The sequence below is a fragment of the Aquarana catesbeiana genome, linkage group LG01 (genome assembly GCF_042186555.1).
Source record: "Aquarana catesbeiana isolate 2022-GZ linkage group LG01, ASM4218655v1, whole genome shotgun sequence".
Classification (NCBI taxonomy): Eukaryota; Metazoa; Chordata; class Amphibia; order Anura; family Ranidae; genus Aquarana; species Aquarana catesbeiana.
The window spans coordinates 131,655,907-131,676,549 of NC_133324.1; the positions used below are offsets into that span (position 1 = coordinate 131,655,907).

A 20,643-nucleotide genomic window follows, 5' to 3' on the forward strand; every position below is an offset into this window, starting at 1 on the left:
CGCTCAGTTCTCAGTACCAGAGCTGTAGAGGGACAGCTGCAGCATCACACCAATGCTGCAGCATAGAGGTGAGCATGTGTGTTTGTTTTGTTAAAACCCTCATACTTCTCCTTTAATCATACAATACTGTAGACTAAAGGAACCTTAAAGTGTAATACCAGTCAAATCCTAACTAAGGCAAAACCTACTCTCACCCCCTTTCTAATTATTCTATTCTATCTTCCCTGTAAATGAAAAGATGCCTATACTTACCTATTCTGGAGCTGCTCTGGTCACAAGATTGGGTCCCAGCGGCAGCTTTAGTGGAGAGGAGAGGCAATGACAATGGCTGCAGAAATTGGGCAATGACGCAGTGGCGTAGCGTGGATTGTCAATGCCTGGGGCAAGGCAAATCATTTGTGTCCCTTAACCTGTGGGCTTTTAGATACCCCCCACTCTGATCACACCCCCCAGATACCCCCACCCTGATCACACCCCCCAGATACCCCCACCCTGATCACACCCCCCAGATAGCCCCCCACCCTGATCACACCCCCCAGATAGCCCTCCACTCTCATCACCCCCCCCCCAGATACCCCCAAAATTCCTTCACTCAGATTACACCCCCCCCCTTAGAATTTCTTCACTGTAATCCCACCCCCAGATTCCCTCCACTCTGATCAAACTTCAGATTCAACACACTCTGATCACACCCCCAGATCCCCCACCAGATCTCTCCACTCTGATCACACCTCCAGATCCCCCCCCCCCATCCCCCCACTCTATCACACCTCCAGATACCCCACCAGATCCCTCCACTCCGATCAAATCCCCCTGATAACCCCCTACCCCCATCACACACACAATCCCCCCTCATCTCACCAGTCCTGCAGCACCAGGGACAGGAGGGTTAGCCATGTCCCGCGCAGGCAGGAGAATATCTCCAGCAGGATTTCCGGTAGCGGTGGCAGCCGCAGCAACCAGCGGGCAGCCTCCTCCACCCAGACCTTCTCCTCTGCTAGCACCCCCCGCCTTCCTCCCTCATTCCCCACTCCCCCGCGCACAGCGTGGTACTGTCTGCGCACACTCGGGGTCGAGATCCACCTACCGCTCCGCCATCCTCTGCATGCTTGGATCCATCCTCCCTGCTTTCTCAGTGACAGAAGCTAAACAGCAGGTAAACTAAAACCTCCATGTTGTGCCCTCTCTCCTACTGGGCGCAACATGGAGGTTTTAGTTTGTCTGGTACCTGGGCTGCCTTGGCTGCCTTATGGTGGTGCTATCCCTGTCTGCGCCCATCTAAATGTTGCACTCGGGGCGACTGCACCACCTGCACATCCCGTGCTACACCACTGCAATGACATCATGTGACTGGAGTGGAGCAGCTGCAAAATAAGTAGAGACATCTTTTCTTTTACAGGGTAAATAGAATAATCTTAGAATGGAGGTGGGAGTAGGTTTTAGCCTTAATTAGAATTTGACCAGAATTACACTTTAAGAGTTTTTCAATAAGACAGCACAGAGCAAGAGCAAAGCTGAAATGCGAATGCAGTTACTTATAGCAGTGATGGCGAACCTATGGCATGTGTGCTACAGCTGGCATGCTAAGCCCTCTCTGTGGGCACGCCAGGGGAATACCCCAGCCAAGTAGTCCCTTGCACTGGCAGTGCAGGCACGGAGGAGCCGGCTCTCTTCCTTGCAATTGTGCAAGTCGGCGGGGAGGTGGGCAGCCAGTCATCTCGTCCCATGTGCGATGTTTAGGGGGGGTGTAAAGTTCTTCCTCCACTGTCCCGAGGGTCTGTGCTGCAGCTTATTGCCTCCCCCAGACCCCTACACCTCCGGTAAGGCATTCGGGCATTCCTCTCTGTAGGCACCCTATTACAGCTCCCCCTGCTTCAGGACTACTTTGGTTCAGTCTGTCCCTCTGGTGCAGCCTGTGGAACAGCGGAGGGGGAAGGCGGTGCTTGGAGCAGATCATCCATGGCAATTGGAGAGGTGCAGTGGCTGCTAGCTGACCTCCCAGCGGCGGGGATATCGAGGAGCGGCTGGATGGCGGGGACTCCTACAATACTGCCCGGGGAGAGCTGGACGACGAGGCCATGGAGAGGTGAGGGGGATGGATCCTCCGATCTACACTGTACTGTGTGTGGGGGGGATGGGGATGTGAGTAGTGCAGGAAGTATGTGTCAGGTAGGTGAGTGGATGTGTCAGGTAGGTGAGTGCATGTGTCAGGTAGGTGAGTCTAATGGTCAGGTAGGTGAGTATAATGGTCAGGTAGGTGAGTATAATGGTCAGGTAGGTGAGTATAATGGTCAGTGCATGTGTCAGGTAGGTGAGTCTAATGGTCAGGTAGGTGAGTGCATGTGTCAGGTAGGTGAGTGTAATGGTCAGGTAGGTGAGTGTAATGGTCAGTACATGTGTCAGGTAGGTCAGTGTATGTTGCACAGTGTATTCTGAGCATAATGCATTCCTGAACCCTGTATTCTGAGCAAATCTGGCAAAATCATACATTTTTGGTCCCTTAGGGCTCATTCAGAGGGACGATCAGTCCCATCCTCTGTACAGAGTCGCTGGCAGGTTTAATTCTGTGTTGGCACTTTGAAAGAAATAAGTTGGTTTTGTGTCACGGTTTGGGCACTCTGGCTCAAAAAAGTTTGCCATCACTGACCTATAGTAACCTTTTAGTTTACATTTTCTGATGCCCAAAAATATGCTTGGGTTGGATGTTTTGTGCTACTACACTATGCCATGTGTATTGAAAAAAAGAAGACACAGTTGCACAATACTCCTGCTACAGCATTTCATTCCTTGTAGACAACATTCATGTAACATATCAGTTGCCAAATTTTCACCTTTCAACTTTATAAAATTTCCATGGAGCACAGCCAGCAGCTCATAACTGTAATGCCCTGTACACACGGTCAGACATTGATCGGACATTCCGACAATGAAATCCATGGATTTTTTCCGACGGATGTTGGCTCAAACTTGTTTTGCATACACACAGTCGCACAAAGTTGTCAGAAAATCCGATCGTTCTGAACGCGGTGACGTAAAACACGTACATCTGGACTATAAACGGGGCAGTAGCCAATAGCTTTCGTCTCTTAATTTATTCTGAGCATGCGTGGCACTTTGTGCGTCAAAATTGTCCACACACGGTCAGAATTTACGCGAACGGATTTTGTTGTCGGAAAATTTTATAGCCTGCTCTCTAACTTTGTGTGTCGGAAAAAGTTCGATGGAGTCCACACACGGTCGGCATTTCCGACAACACAATCCGATCGCACATATTCCGTCTGAAAGTCTGACCATGTGTACAGGGCATAAAGATATGTTGTAGCACTTTTCTAACCTCCCTTTGCAATGCCAGCCTTACATTATTTTGCTTGCACACAGTACAGGTGTACTACAAAGTTCATCCATTGTCTCTACACTGCCATTAATTACAATTGTTGTCCAAACTAAATCTATCATAGCTCCAAATGCAATTTTAATAGAAACAAGTTTTTGTGTGAATATCAGAAAAAAACATTCTGTTTATTGGGTTTCTATAACTCTTCATCATAAATTCAGGATAAAAGCCCAAAATTGAAGAATTGGTCAGGTCTAATAATTTTAGAAGCTTTTTGTTGCTTTACTCGTATACTCTTAAGCCCCATACACACTATCAGATTTTCTGCTGATTTTTGTCTTCAGATTTACCAAAACCATATAGTGCAAGGGCCTGCCTGATTGCATACAAATTAAAACTCCTAAGGTTTGACCTCATATTATATGGTTTGGGTAAATCTGAAGGAAAAAAATCAGCAGAAAATCTGACAGTGTGTATGGGGCTTTACTCATAGACTTACTTATAGACTTTACTCAAGATCTTCTTTAATATTCACCAAAAATACACATCAATTTTAAAAAAAGTAATTTTAGATGTGGCCAAATTTTCCTGAGTCTTGTGGTCGTTTTGTTGGTCTGTAGATGCAGAATATAAAGAGTGTCAAAAATGTAATACTGCAAGTTTCCACTGCACATACATGAATGTTTATGCATACAGTGCCTTGAAAAAGTATTCATACCCCTTGAAATTTTCCACATTTTGTCATGTTACAGCTAGAAACGTAAATGTATTTTATTGGAATTTTATGTGATAGACCAACACAAAGTGGCACCTAATTGTGAAGTGGAAAGAAAATGATAAATGATTTTTAAAATTTTTTACAAATAAATATCTGAAAAGTGTGGTGTGCATTTATATTCCGCCCCCTTTACTCTGATACCCCTAACTAAAATCTAGTGGAACCCATTGCCCTCTGAAGTCACTTAAAGTGGAGTTCCAACCCCAAAAAAATAAAAAAAAAATAGTAATGTGTTTAAAAAAAATAAAAAAAAAAACATTCGGAGAAAAATTTTTTTTTTACTCACCTCTAAATGCCTGTTGCTAGGGGGTCCCTCGTAGTCTGCCTCCTTCGGTGCCTGGGCTTCTGACGTCACTTCCCTCGGTGCAGGAAGGGAGATTGCCTCTCTCCCCTCCCTCTTGTCAATCATCTGGGACACGTAACCGGTCCCAGATGATTGCGGGGCCAGTGACAGCGCGCAGCGCTGCTCGCGCATGTGCAGTGGGTGCCTGGCTGTGAAGCCACAGCCGGGCACCCACAGTCAGAATGCCGGCGCCGCCGAGCGGAGGGGGGGGGGGGGGGACGAGCAGGGCTTCGATCCCCAGCATCACTGGACCCTGGGACAGGCAAGTGTCCAATTAAAAGTCAGCAGTTGCAGTATTTGTAGCTGCTGACTTTTAATTTTTTTTTTTTTTTTAAATGGGAACCCCACTTTAATTAGTAAATAGAGTGCACCTGTATGTAATTTAATCTGAGTATACAAATACAGCTGTTCTGTGAAGCCCTCAGAGGTTTGTTAGAGAACCTAACTGAACAAACAGCATCACGAAGACCAAGGAACACACCAGACAGGTCAGGGGAAAAGTTGTGGAGAAGTTTAAAGCAAGGTTAGGTTATAAAAAAATATCCCAAGCTTTGAACATCTCATGGAGCACTGTTCAACCCATCATCCAAAAATGGAAAGAGTATGGCACAACTGCAAACCTACCAAGACATGGCCGTCCACCTAAACTGACAGGCCAGGCAAGGAGAGCATTAATTAGAGAAGCAGCCAAGAGGCTCATGGTAACTCTGAAACAGCTGCAGGTGGGAGAATCTGTCCACAGGACAACTATTAGTTGTACACTCTACAAATCTGGCCTTTATAGAAGAGTGGCAAGAAGAAAGCCATTGTTGAAAGAAAGCCATAAGAAGTCCCATTTACAGTTTGTGATAAGCCATGTGGGGGACACAGCAAACATGTGGAAGAAGGTTCTCTGGTCAGATGAGACCAAAATTGAACATTTTGGCCTAAAAGCAAAATGTGTTGTGGAAACCTAAAACTGCACACGCCATCCCCACCGTGAAACATGGTGGTGGCAGCATCATAATGTGAAGATGCTTTTCTTCAGCAGGGACAGGGAAGCTGGTCAGAGTTGATGGGAAGATGGATGAAGCCAAATACAAGGCAACCTTAGAAGAAAACCTGTTAGGGTCTGCAAAAGACTTGAGACTGGGTCAGAGGTTCGCCTTCCAGCAGGACAATGACTCTAAACATACAGCCAGAGCTACAATGGAATGCTTTAGATCAAAGTATATTTATGTACTAGAATGGCACAGTCAAAGTCCAGACCTAAATCCAATTGAGAATCTGTGGCTAGACTTGAAAATTGCTGTTCACAGACACTCTCCATTCAATTTAACAGAGCTTGAGCTCTTGAGAATGGGCAAAAAGTTCACTCTCTAGATGTGCAAAGCTGGTAGAGACATCCCCAAAAAAGACTTGCAGCTATAATTGCAGCAAAAGGTGGTTCTACAAAGTATTGACTCAGGGGGGCTGAATACAAATGCACGCCACACTTTTCACATATTTATTTGTAAAACATTTTGAAAACTATTTATCATTTTCCTTCCACTTCACAATTATGTGCCACTTTGTGTTGGTCTATCACATAAAATCCCAATAAAACACTTTTACGTTTTGGTCGTAACATAACAAGATGTGGAAAATTTCAAGGGTTATGAATAATTTTTCAAGGCACTGTATGTAGAAGGAGTGCACAGCGCTGCAGGTGTCAGCTGTCTCAGGGGGAAACAGCAATAATCAGCCCAGAAAAGCCAATTCTTCCCTGATTAGGTTCAGCGAGGGGGGATCAGGAAAAGGACATATGTTGTTCCTTTTTCATTTCATTTATATTGTACAGTACATTTCACAATTTGTTGTCATATTTATGTTTTTTAAACATATGAAAGTGAGCAACCTGTAAGTGTGTTTTCTCCAGAGTATTTCTCATCCCTGCTTATCTTGTAGACCTGGAAAAAAAAAAAAATTGAAAAAGAAATGGTATGTCAGTTAGATTTATCTGTCTTATTTTTACTTTGATGATCACTTAGATGCATTGTTAGTGGTTAATGAGCACCTTGATGATCACTTGGTGGTCACTCAACACTTTATTTACTGAAAATGTTGATGATCATTTTAGTGTTCACTTAGTAGCCTCTGATTACTTTGATGATCACTGTGATGATCGCTTGGTCTCTTAGCACTGCTGATCATCAGATGGTCACTGACCACTAATTACTTTATGAAGAGTTTTATGTTCTTGGAAATAACAAGCTAGGAAGGAAAAAAAAAATCTAAGGAAGACGAGCAATCTTATTGGATGGAACTGTGCTGCCCTGAAAGGACAGAGGCTTCTGTTACAGGCTTTATTTCCCACTGCTACACATTTGAAAATGTTACAAGCCGTTTTTTTTTTCTTTCCGAAAACAAAACAAAGCTCAAGGAAATAATCATTTTAAACCCCTATCAGATTATTTTTTGCTGCCTGTGTCCTGCCAGGGAAATTTCTCTCTACTTCCTGTTCCAAAGACGTAACAGGAGGTGAGATTAAATCTCTTAATGGAATTCCCACCTTTAAATAGTTATAACAGAGGTACATACCCATGGGAGGGGTTTCCCTCACCTCTAGTTCTGCTTGCTCTGGTGACACCTCAAAATGATTTCCCCCCACTTTCTGCCTCTGTGACAATGGTCAGGCCAAATAGAGGTTTAGGCTCCTTCATGGGGACACAGACAGCAATAAAAATGACAAAGGGTCTCATCTTTTCCTTTTCTATCCAAAGCTAAACAAAAATGTCTTTCCATACACTTTAAGCCTAGGGAGGATTTAGAATTTTTATTAACAGGAGATACAACAGATAAAATAAGTATTGAACAGATCACCATATTTTTCTAAAGGTGCTATTGACATGAAATTTTCACCACATGTCGGTAAAAACCCGTGCAATCCATACATACAAAGAAACCAAAACTAATAAGTCCAGAAATTAGGTTATGTTTAATAAAATAGAATGACAGGGAAAAAGTATTGAACACATGAAGAAAGGGAGGTGAAAAAGGCATGGAAAGCCAAGACACCAGCTGAATCTGTCAGTAATTAGAAAGCAATCCTGCCCCTTGTCAGTGCAAATTAATATCAGCTGGTTTAGTCTCAACTGATGGCCTATAAAAAAGGGTCTCATTACCAAGGTGTCACACAAGAAACATCTCATGATAGGTAAGAGCAAAGAGCTCTCTAAAGACCTTTGCAACCTTATTGTTGCATAACATACTTATGGCATTGGTTACAGAAGGTTTTCTAAACTTCTGAATGTTCCAGTGAGCACTGTTGGGGCCATATTCCAGAAGTGAAAAGAACATAATTTCACCATAAACCGGCCATGACCAGGTGCTCCTCGCAAAATTTCTGACTGAGTGAAAAGAATTATCAGAAGAGTTGTACAAGATCCAAGTACCACTTGTAGAGAGCTTTAGAAAGACCTGGAATTAGCAGGTACAATTGTTTCAAAGAAAACAATAAGTAATGCACGTAACAGCCAAGGTCTGTATGCACGCTCACCACGCAAGACTCCATTGCTGAAGGAAAAGCATGTTGAAGCTCATTTAATGTTTGCTGCACAGCACTTAGACAAGACTGTGAAATACTGGGAGAATATAGTCTGGTCAGATGAGACCAAAATTGAACTTCTTGGATGCCATAATACACACCATGTTTAGAAGTCAAATGGTACTGCACATCACCCCAAAAACACCCCCATACCAACAGTGAAGTTTGGAGGTGGGAACAACATTGTGTGGGGCTGTTTTTCAGCCTACAGTACTGGCAAACTTCATATCATTAAAGGAAGGATGAATGGAAAAAATGTACCAAGCCATTCGTGATAAAAAAAATCTGCTGCCATCTACCAGGATGATGAAGATGAAACGAGGGTGGAAATTTAATCAAAACAACGATCCCAAACACAAAGCCAAAGAAACTCTCAACTGGTTTCAAAGAAAGAAAATAAAGCTGCTAGAATGGCCCAGCCAATCACCTGACTTAAATCCAATAGAAAATCTATGGAAAGAACTAAAGATCAGAGTTCATAAAAGAGGCCCATGGAACCTTCAAGATTTGAAGACTGTGTGGAAGAATGGGCCAAAATCACACCTGAGCAATGTGACTAATTTCTCCATACAGGAAGCTGTCATTACCAACAAAGGATTTTGTATGAAGTATTAAACAAGTTTCAGTTAGCGTGTTCAATACTTTTTCCCTGTGTCATTCCTTTATATTACATATAAATTACTTTGTGAACTTATTTGTTTCGGTTTCTTTGTATGTATGGATTGCATGGGTTCTTACCGACATGTGGTAAAAATGTCATCACCTTTAGAAATAGATTTACCTAGAAAATTGGCGACATGTTCAATACTTATTTTACCTGCCGTATATAGAAGATTGGGCATTGATTATATTTGCATGACCTAGGTCACTCTTCAGTGTCCATGCAAAGTAAAGTACAAAGCTCTTTATGGAGGTATAGCATGAAACTTAACTGTATTTGTGGGAAGACATTTCAGGTAATAGACATATCAGTATACATACTAGACAAATTCAACCGGTCCTTATTCAATTTTTCAAAAGTACAGGCCAACTTTGGGTTTGGTTTCACAGTGCGAAGCTAATCTGTTCTGAAGTTGTAATACAAACAATACAGAAGCTTAATGTCTGGCTTGCAGTAAGATTGGTGGATTTTGCTAATAAAAGAAAGCTGCTATTTGACATCAATTACAGCCTTCCCATACCTGACACAGTCCATTTGGAACAACTGCTGTTGAACTGCTTTTATATTTTGTGGTATATTGAAGGACTACAGGTCATTCATTTAGTTAGTATTATCCCCAAGAGATTTATTGAGGACTACAGACATATGTGCATCTCTTGACCCATCTAGACTTCTAGATAGAGAAAAAGACGTGTCGACTTTCAAAGCCCAAGATCCATTTAAGTTTATTTTCTAAAAATTGCAATAAGGTTGAGTTTGATGATTGGGATTTATACAGTTCCTTGAAATAGTGAAATCGTGTTTTTCTTGTTCAATGAATTTCATACCTAAGGCAGGCCATAGATGGTGTTAAATTCGCATGACTCCCCCATTAACATAGACAGTGCTGAAAGGGGAATTTCTCCTGCTAAGCAATTGTCTGCTCCCGGTGTGGTGACTAGTTCTTTGCGCTATGCTTGTCTTTTTGGGCGCATTTTCTACAGCTCGGGTCCTTTCTAAAGTCACCCACAAGTTTAAGGTTGTAAAACTATTTTCTTGGAGAAGTGGAGATAACTTTAAAAAAAAAAAAAAAATCAAGGTTAAAAGCGGAGCGCTGCCCACAAGGGGAAGCTCCGCTTATCTGCTTCTGCCTCCGCTGCCACATTTGGCACCTTTCGGGGGGAGGGGGGAGCAGATATCTGTCAAAATTAGGTACTCTCTCCCACTTCTGGGTAAAATCGCTCCAATTGTTGAGTGGTTATCTACGCAATTCCACCCCCCCCATCTGCCTTCTAGGAGACACACAGGTCCCAGAAGACAGCGGGACCATTCAGAAAGCGCAGCACGACTTGAGCATGCGCAGTAGGAAACAGTCTGTAAAGCTGCAAGGCTTCACTTCCTGTTTCCCTTAGTGAAGATGCCGACGCCTGCACCTGGAGCCAATGGACGGATCGTTTTCTGGTGCCGACATCGTGGGATTCCAGGACAGGTAAGCGTCCTTATATTAGTCAGCAGTTGCAGTATTGTAACTGATGACTTTTAATTTTTTTTCCCCCAGGCTGGAACTGCTCCTTAAGTTAACTTCAAGTGTATATATTAACACATGATTTCTGGCTTTTCATTTGGTACTATAATATAAATATATTTATTTGTTCATATCTATTGTTTTGATAAGTGTGTGATATTGTAATATTCTGATGAAGAGAATAGCTACTTTCTCCTTTCTTTTTTCCTCTAAAAGAAGTTGATAGTGTTTCCTTAATCCAAAAATGTGTTTCTCTGTAAAAGCACTGCATCATGGAAAATGTATGAATCTGGTGTAAGGGTCAGGTTCACACCAGAATGCAGTGGGGGAAATCCGCATTCAGTTTGTGTTTCCCACACTGCGTTCAAAATGCACTATACTTGTGACCTGCAGTGGGTGTCAGTACATGGCTGTCAACACTTCAAACGCAGGTCACAAACACAGCGTGTCTGCCTGCATTGGATCACAAGGTAAAGTTGTATTCAAATGAATTGGCTGAAATCGCACTGCACCCAGATCACATGTGAATCACACGGGGGATCCATGGTGTGAACGGGCCCTTAGACCCCACTCTCTATGGTAATGGGGTTCCCACTGTTCACTCTCAAATGCATTATAAAATCAAAATAAGATTTGCAGCAAAATGGGAATAACTGGAGAGATAGTGTCCCAAGCTCTCACTACTCTTCAATAAAATATTTTTTTGTGATACAAACATATTTAATTCCTTATTTTGCATTTTGTTAAGACAAAAATGTAAGTATTTTGTGAGTTGAGTTCTTTTAAAGGGTGGCTCACTTTGTAGAACATATGAGATATCATGTTCTACCAGACTATCCCACACAGGGACAGACACCTTCTACTTCCATATCGCAGAAGTGTAAAAATCTGAAAAAAAATGTTGTGTCCATCAATTCTGAGGTTTGCCATTATTTCTAAGCATAAAGGTCTGCTTTCTTATTTTTAAACTCAAAAAATTAGGTTGGCTTGATGCACCAGGCTTGGCTCCAGTAGACCTGATTATAGATAGGATATTGGGGTAGAATGCTGTTGGTTACTGAATGCTGGTTGTCACTATCTGGTTTTGGATTGTACAATAATAATGCTCTATTGGCAATATAATTTCTGTTTTCAGCCACTAGGTGGGGCTGTATGTTCTCTTTAGTGAGCTCTATGCAGTTGGAAGCTGTGATTGCCTATTTGTTTTCTACTGTTTTGTACATTACGACTTTGCATTCTTTTGTGTTTATGGAACATGTATTCCGAAAGCCTGTTTCTTCCCCTGAGAAAGAGTTGGTAAAGAAAGGGGAGTTTTGCAGAGCTAAAGATATTTTGAAATTTGCATATCCCTTTATTTAGATAATAGACTTGATCAATGTTGGCCATTGATGAGCTAGGCTACTGAACCAAATACGTCAAAGACATTTTCCACCAAATATTCTGCTATTTAAAGCAAACATGTTATAATAGCTCACGCAACAAAAGTAGTTTTACTTCTGACTGACTACTGGTCTATTTACTGGTTCTAGAGCAATCACATTACTCAGAGTGAAGCTTCTATGATTAGAAAGCACAGCTCAAAATCCTATGACTGGTTATTTGCTTGTAAGTGCTAAAGTGGTTTCACAGGTATGAATCCATTGAATACTGGAGCCATATGTATATAAAAAGGACAGATGATATAGCATGAATGCATTTGACAATAAAAAAGTATTAATACCTAAATTCATTTCCTTCAGAAAATGTGAAAAAAATATATAACCCGATCCTTTGTTGCATTCGACCAATCATATAACCCTCTATGGCTTGGTAACAAAACTGTGTGGTAAATTAAATGAAGTGAAGACATGGGTTGATTTGCCAAAGAAAAATAGACTTTGTACTTTACAAAGTGCAGTTGCACTCTGCAAGTGCTGTTGCTCCAGAGCTTAATAAATGAGCAGAAGCTCTGCTGACTTCCATCATCCAATCATGTGCAAGCAAAAATGCTGTTTTTTTTTTCTTCTATTTTCCTTGCATGTGATTCTTTGCAATGGGAAGTTGTACCTCATTTGCTAAGCCCTGGAGCAACTGCACTTTGCACAGTCTACCTGCCTTTAGTAAATCAACCCCATGGAAACAAATGTGGTTTCATTCTGCACAGACACATTAAAGCGGTCTTACCTGTTTATTGTTGTCACTGCCACTGCAAAGCTTCTTGATGGACACAAAATGTCTAATTTTCCTAGTAAACAGACAACAATTAGCCAATTACACCGTACTACCTACAATTTCATGCACATGACAATGGTACTGTAGACCGTCTTTTTATATTAATTTTATGCATAATTTTGTAGGAAAAAGAGAAAATGTCATGTCAGCGAATCAATATAAAGGTTTAGCCAAAATGAGAAGAAAACCCAAATTTTATGGCAAAGGCCATTTGGTATCAGGGAACAGCATGGCACTGTTTAAAACAAGAACTATTCTACATTTAGGCCTCATGCACTAAAAACTTCTATTTTTATAGTCTTACCTCCACTTTCGTTAGAGCAATTGTACAGGGTATCTAAACATGACTTTTCATGAGTTAGAGCCAGTACACTCTGTAAAGTAAATGATGTGGTCAGACACTCTGCCCTTCTCTACATGTCTATGTGAGGACACTTGTGAGGAGATGTGTGGCTGTTACTTAGCTCTGAAAGCACAGACTACTGGAGACGAGAGGAAAAAGCCGATTTCCTAGTTGCAAATCAGAAATGGGGTACAGGACTATAATGAGATAAAAATGTGAGAGACCTAAATTGGCCTTTAAAGTTAATCTCCTCTTTTCCTAACCTGCATACTCCTAATATACATTTAGGCCAGGTTCACAATGGCTCGCAGCAGGGGGTCCGATGCGTCCCTGTTCTCTGTTTCAGGGGCAATGAGGTCCGAATTTTTGCCTGAATTTGGACCTGAAACAAAGCCAAAAGACGCACGGGACCCTTTTCCAGTGTGGACTGCGACTGCTCTGGAGGTCCATTGCGAGCCAATCACAGTCTCTTGTCATGCGAATTTGCATAAGTATGAACCCAGCCTTACTACTCGCTTTGAATTTGCTGATGTTTTTATTTCAACCATAAAACAGGTCTAAAATGGTAAAATGAAGTTAAATATTTCCACTTTAAACTGAAATATCACATTTTCTCTTCTGATCCTGTCTTTTTTTTTTAAACCTGGTGACCCAGTATATCCTCCAGTTCACTGAGGACTCCTTCTGTTTGAATATCATTAATAAAGTGATCTCTAGAAAGCTGCAACTTAAGTCATTAAAGGAACAAAAAGGTTTCTTAAATGTAATTTTAGTTAGTCTACTTGATGATGTCTACTCACCCTCCTTGTCCGACTACAGGAGTGACTCTTACATGTTGCTGAATGCTGTCACCCGATTTCCGTCTTGCATAATAAATCCCTTGCCATTCCTTTCAGAAAAGTAAATAGAAGTAACAAAAAGTTAAATAGAAGTGGTCACATCTTCACTTTAAGCTGTGGAGATTTTGTTTTGGTGCAGACTGGTAAGTTATGACAGCTTGTTGTAGGAGATCCTCCTTCTTTTTTAGTAAAGTAGTGCAAGGAACAATATTGTGCAAAATGCAGTCAGCCACATCAACCAACAGGATTTCAGTTCACTGGAGTCAGATCATTGAATAATATGTTGAGTGGTTGCATTTATTACATTACTCTAAAGCTGGCCAAAGACAGATAGAATTCAGAATGAAAATTCTTGGGAAATTTTGTACGGAAATTCTCAGAACATTTAAATGTCGTTCAAAAAATGTAATTTGCTTTTAACATTTGATTTTGGAATGAATGGACTTTACTGAACTAAACCCACATGCACTGTTAAATATTTGTTCATTCAAGGAATTTTCAAAATTCTATCCATCTATGGCCAGCTTTACTGGTTTACTGAATACAGGTTGATCAGACATTTGGATGACAATTTTAGAAGGATATTAAAATGTTGTGTTTTGATGCAGCCAATGCTAACTGTTTGCTTACCTTTCCCTTTTTGATGCATGTATTGATGGTATCTAAAAGGTCTGCTCGGTTCTTGTCACTCTTTGGCAATTCTATCAGTTCTTTCCCCAGGAGTTCCTCTTTGGTATAGCCCATCATCCGCTCAAAAGCTGGATTAACATACTGACAAGTTATAAGTACTTAGAACTGTGAAGTTATTAAGTGCTTGCATAAAAAATAAAATAATAACTATACTGATTAAAGCCAAGCAAATTTCCAAGAATCTGGTTCATTATGTCAATCTTTTTTTGGAGTAGTAGAGTGTTTTGTTAGTTATACCCTTTATTGGTTAACTTAAAGTAGACCTATAGTCAATTTCTTTTCATATCGGATAGAATAGGGGAGGGTTATAACACCTGTCAGTTTTTTATTATTGCCATCTGTGTCCTATTGGGGAAATTTTCTTTTACATGTTTCATAGCAAAAACAGGAAGTGAGAAGAAAACCCTTGGGGCCCCCAAATCACCACAACTAGTGCCACCATTGGAAGATTTCCCCTTAATTACTATTCTGGGAACAGCCCAAAATGTGGAATTTTCTTTTACCTTTACTTTCAATAATAATAGACAGAACAAATAAAGAGGGTATTCTCCCTAACAGACGTAGAGGTAGAACTGACAGGTATTGTAATCCATCTTCACCCAAAACTTAAAAACTAAAGAAAACGTTTTGCCTTTGGTTATACTTTAGTTGTTTAAAGATGCAACCTTTAGATCCCTTCTCCAGGTTCTATAAATCCAGGCTTTAAAATATATATATATATATATATATATATATATATATATATATATATATATATAATATAAATTTTTTTTTTTTAACTAAATGTTGTTTTCTTTTATGTTGGTCAGTCTTACAGTTGGTCATGGGACTCCTTAAAGTGATTGAAAAGTCTCATTTTTTTTACTTACCTGCTCTGTGTAGTGCACCACAACAGATGTCAGAAAACCTTTACTTTACTTTTAGAATCAACATTTTCTATGGGACACTATACTACAAAATACTCCCACAAATGCGGGCCATTGATTGCAACCAAGATTTGTTAATTTGCACGCACAAAAAAATATTTTTCCTAACAAATTAATTTAAGACCATGCTGCAAAAATGAATAAACCCCAATGAAAGTCTTAGGAATAAAGCTAAATTTTAGACAACAAAATCCTAATTAACAAGAATTCAACTTCAGGTGAGTCTAACTATTCATTAAATAGACGTCCAGTAGACAGTTGATTATAAAAGGGCGTTACTTAACAAAGAAAACCCCTTCCCATTTCATGCTGTCAGCAATGGCACCACATGGAAGAGTAATGTCACAATGCCTGAGAAAAAAAAAAATTTTCTTTACACAAGAAAGGTGAAGGCTACAAGAAGATCAGCAAAGCTTTACTTATCAGTCAGAATACTGTAGCAAAAGTGATACAAAATTAAACGTGATGGAACTGCAACCATCTAACAGAGACGTCCAGGCCATCCACAGAAGTTAACACCTCGACAGGAGTGTCTTACGATGAGAAGGGTTGAAGAAATTGCCATGCAAGTTTACTGCAGTTAGCTAAAGTAGAAAGCGAAACTAGGGTGATTGTTTCCCGTGACACAATACAGCGTCACTGCAGAGGAATGGCATGCATGGGTGTTATCCAAGAAGGAAGCCTTTCCTAAAGCCCATGCACAAAAAAGCCCACCTAGAATTTGCCAGGACCCATGCTGAAAAAGAAGAAGACTACTGGGACTCTCTACTATGGAGTGATGAGACCAAGATACATGAGTTTTTAACTGATGGTTTTAAAATTGTATGGCGTCGCAAAGGTGAGGAGTACAAAGAAAAATGCATGGTGCCTACAGTGAAACATGGTGGTGGCCGTGTCCTTCTGTGGGGCTGCATGAGTGCTGCTGGTGTTGGGGAGCTGCATTTTATTGATGGTATCATGAATTCACAGATGTCTATATTGAAAGAGAAGATGCTACCATCACTCTGTGCCCTTGGTCGTCGACCCTAGGGTTCCACCAGAGGTTGCTAGGATATTCCTGAGCAATTTCTGCCTCTCAGAAAGGTAACCACGTTCGCTAATGATCTTTTCAACAATCTGTAATGAAGGGGGGGACTTTTTCCCACTGACCACAAATGTAAGGGGAAGTCTTCCCTCATCATGCTAATGGACCCTGAGCTGTAGGAATAGTATTATCTGCAGCGGTTCTATGTGCCTGGAAAGTTATTTCAAGGCTTACTCCATATTAAAAAGGCTGAGAAAGACTGGCCTAGAGGAAGGAGATTGTTCATGGTGGGCATCATCAGTAATAGGGTTCAAAAATAGTCCAAGAAACTGGAAAGATACACCACCGTGGCATGTCCTACAGGCTCTGACATGTGTCGCATGGCAGTGTAGATATGAATACAGTACAGACCTTTGTGGCAGGGAAATACTTCTCATATATATGTACGTGTGTAGTCAGGTGTTAGCTGGAACTACTTTAATCTCTTTTGAGTGGCATTTATCTCATTACAACCACGCTTATCTACTCTCGTGGCTGTGCCAGGTCTCTTGTCAAACTTCTGAAAGTAATATACTCCAACAATAAACATGACCATACCTGAACACTACTAATTAATTGCATAAATAACTTATCTGTACCTGTATGACATGTTCTTCACTTGTAATCTCTATGGCTTCTTGGCAGTGTTCCAATGCTGTAAATATTGAATTGCAGGACCTACAACAAACACACAGTCAATGATTATTATTAAGTTATGCACAAAAGAGGCTTTCACGTCCAAAATTGATATAGACGCATTAATGGAAACCTCCCACTGGCCAAACTCACTTTAGTACGAGCTATTTAACTTCCTAAGATCAATATCACTGTAGAGTAGAATGTCCAGCCAAAAAAGAAGTAATGCAATTTAATGTGTGGAGATTGTTATTGTCTCTTTATATTTTGCAAATCAGTTTTAAAGAACAACTCTAAGTCACACATAAACTCAGTCCCTGACGGCTAAGATTATCCAGAAAATGCTGAATATGTGCTCATGTCAGTGAACCCACTCCATTAACCTTTATATTATCTATAGCACCCAACTCCTGCAAGCTTTGCACTGTTCTCCTGGGTAGGATTGCAGACTTATGAGATAACATATACTAACATAGACATACCCTGATCTTTTGAGGCCCTTTTCGTAAACAACAGCAGCACCATTATCTATATATTATAGTGCAACTTATGTATGACATTCTAAACAAGCCACAAATCCAATTACTATGGAAAGCACAAGCCACATAAAGTAAACAAAAACTTCCTTTACCTTCCCTGAGCCAAAACCTCCTTCATGTGGGTCTCACATGCCCCCTCTCCCCAACACTACAGCCTACAGTGGAAGGGTTTCAGCATAAAAAACAGTGCTGTCAATCTAAAATGCCATAGGGAAGAATTGGTATGCCCAGGTGCTAGATGACTGACACTGCCTACACGAGAGTGGCACCTCTGCTCTGAATTCAGGAGTGGTTTAGCATCATTGCCAGACTAGAAGCTGCATTTGGTGGACTTTGCTTGCAGGCTCTCCAAGTATTTGTGGGACTTTGTAGGAGGGCTAAGAGAAAACTGTCATTGCAGATGCCCTTATAATTACGGTAAGTGCTGCAGCACATTTTTTAATGGGAGGCCACAGTTCTACTTTAATAGAAGATATTTTACATCATTACAAGATGCCAGCAACGTGTTTACATAATCTAATACTACCAAGTTTTTTAAACATATTTAAGGGAAGCATTTAAGTAAACATGTTTTACTTCCAATAGCAAAACCTTTATGGTTTTAGGGGGAGAGGACTGCTTAGAAGTTTGGGCTGTGTGGATTTTGCTAGCTAAAGACCTTTGACAATATCACAGTCCAGGTGACTTGCATGAGTTTACTATTGGTTAAGAACCAATAAAATGTAACCTTTTGTGAGAGAATAATGGAGCCTGCCATGTCTCTGCTCCATGCAGATGCTTGGTTTCAATGCTGTTTTAATAGCTGACATGGACAATGTATAGATATAAGGAATTCTTAAACTTTTCTGCCACTTGTATAAAGCATTCGTCCTATGAGTCTGTCACTCAAAATCAGAAACCTAGTCAAAAGGCCAGCAATGACATCCCCCAATAATTCTTTCATGGCAGGTTTATTTTAGACTGTAAAGCAAACATCTGAATACTTTAACTGGCCCATGATAGCATTAAGAGGAATTGGATGTCTCAGCTTGTCATTAAAGAGGACCATTAACGACTGAGTTTATGCAAGAATATTAATATTTGGTCATAAATTATACATACTTGGGCAGGCTTACTTATTCAGTGCATATACATTATATTACCAAAAGTATTGAGATGCCTGCCTTTACATGCACATGAACTTTAATGGCATCTCAGTCTTAGTTCGTAGGGTTCAGTATTTAGTTGGCCCACCCTTTGCAGCTATAACAGCTTCAACTCTTCTGGGAAGGCTGCCCACAAGGTTTAGAAGTGTGTTTGACCATTATTTGACCATTCTTCCAGAACCGCATTTGTGAGGTCCGGCACTAAAGTGGACAAGAAGGCCTGGCTTGCAGTCTCCGCTCTAATTCATAATTCTAATAAGGTGATCTATCGGGTTGAGGTCAGGACTCTGTGTAGGCCGGTCAAGTTCCTCCACCCCAAACTCGCTCATCCATGTCTCTATGCACTGGTGTGCAGTCATGTTGGAACAGGAAGGGGCCATCCCCAAACTGTTCCCACAAAATTGGGAGAATGAAATTGGCCAAAATGTCTTGGTATGCTGATGCCTTCAGAGTTTCCTTCACTGGAACTAAAGGACCAATCCCAACCCCTGAAAAACAACCCCACACCATATTCCCCCCTCCACCAAATGGTTTGGACCAGTGCACAAAGCAATGTCCATAAAGACATGAATGAGTGAGTTTGGGTTGAGGAACTTGACTGGCCTTGTGGACAGCCTTCCGAGAAGAGTTGAAGCTGTTATAGCTGCAAAGGGTGGGCCAACTCAATATTGAACCCTATGGACTAAGACACTAGTAAAGTTCATGCGCATGTAAAGGCAGGTGTCCCAATACTTTTGGTAATATAGTGTATGTGTATCCACATATTATGTATAAATTAGATCTAAACCCAGTTGTTAAAACATTGTATCAGTATTAATATTGTAGATGTAATTTCAAAAAGTTGTTTTAAACCCTTTTATCTTTTAACTTCAGTGTTTTGACTGCGTAGCTGGAATACAGCATGTGTTCTCAGGATGAGTTCAGACCGCTGACAGGGCAGCAGCTGTCAAACCTTAGGTTGGTCTATCACCTCTGACTCTCTAAGAGGTATCTGTAAACAAATTAAAGCCCAATAAGTGGATAAATATAAATCTTATATAGGTACGCCTGCAAAATTCTAACAATTAAAAAAACGGAATGGCCAGATCCTTGCATAAATCTAGGTGTGACGGATTTTCTCCAACAACCTGCCTGATTTTTACAACAACACTTCAGAAAAATGTGCAGATTTTCCTCCTGTGATCAAGACTTCTTTGGACAATAAAATAATAAACCAATCTTTATAAGTGGAGTGTTTCTTTAATATAAAAAAGAAAATATTTAAAAATAACTCATCTCCCACATACATCTTGTTATAGGTGCACTGAACTTGACACGCATCCATTATGCTGGTCATACTGCATTTATATTAACATCATTTTCAACAAGAATATGCATACATACCTCAGTTTGAAGTGTGAGCGCACCTCCCCATGTTCTATCTGGATAAGCTCATTGTAACAGGCAATCATACTGTTTTTCTCATAAAATCTCTGAAAAATATATTAATAAATTGCTGCTTGTTTTAAAATGACAGTATTCATAAACAATCACTACATTTAAACTACAGCTTTGTTGAGAAAGTCTCCCCCCCCCCGTGTCATTGGGGGTGGTGTCCGTTCAGGATAGACAGCAGGCTGCTGAGTTTTATGCCCCGTACACACGGTCGGACTTTGTTCGGACATTCCGACAACAAAATCCTAGGATTTTTTCCGACGGATGTTGGCTCAAACTTGTCTTGCATACACATGGTCACACAAAGTTGTCGGAAAATCCGATCATTCTAAACGCGGTGACGTAAAACACGTACGTCGGGACTATAAACGGGGCAGTGGCCAATAGCTTTCATCTCTTTATTTATTCTGAGCATGCCTGGCACTTTGTCCGTCGGATTTGTGTACACACGATCGGAATTTCCGACAACGGATTTTGTTGTCGGAAAATTTTATATCCTGCTCTCAAACTTTGTGTGTCGGAAAATCCGATGGAAAATGTGTGATGGAGCCCACACACGGTCGGAATTTCCAACAACAAGGTCCTATCACACATTTTCCGTCGGAAAATCCGACCGTGTGTACAGGGCATAA

The 20,643-nt window shown here is 40.8% G+C and overlaps 1 protein-coding gene across 1 annotated transcript in view; it reads right to left on the reverse strand.

The window, feature by feature from the left end:
• PDE8B (phosphodiesterase 8B) overlaps positions 1-20,643 on the reverse strand; it is a 254,283-nt gene that overhangs the window by 44,452 nt on the left and 189,188 nt on the right. Inside the window, exons 6-11 of the mRNA XM_073623914.1 lie at positions 19,961-20,049; positions 16,857-16,935; positions 14,209-14,349; positions 13,540-13,628; positions 12,349-12,409; positions 6,332-6,383 (exon numbers count right to left, since the gene is read on the reverse strand). Coding sequence (XP_073480015.1) covers positions 6,332-6,383; positions 12,349-12,409; positions 13,540-13,628; positions 14,209-14,349; positions 16,857-16,935; positions 19,961-20,049 — 511 coding nt within the window. The remainder of the gene's footprint in view (positions 1-6,331; positions 6,384-12,348; positions 12,410-13,539; positions 13,629-14,208; positions 14,350-16,856; positions 16,936-19,960; positions 20,050-20,643) is intronic.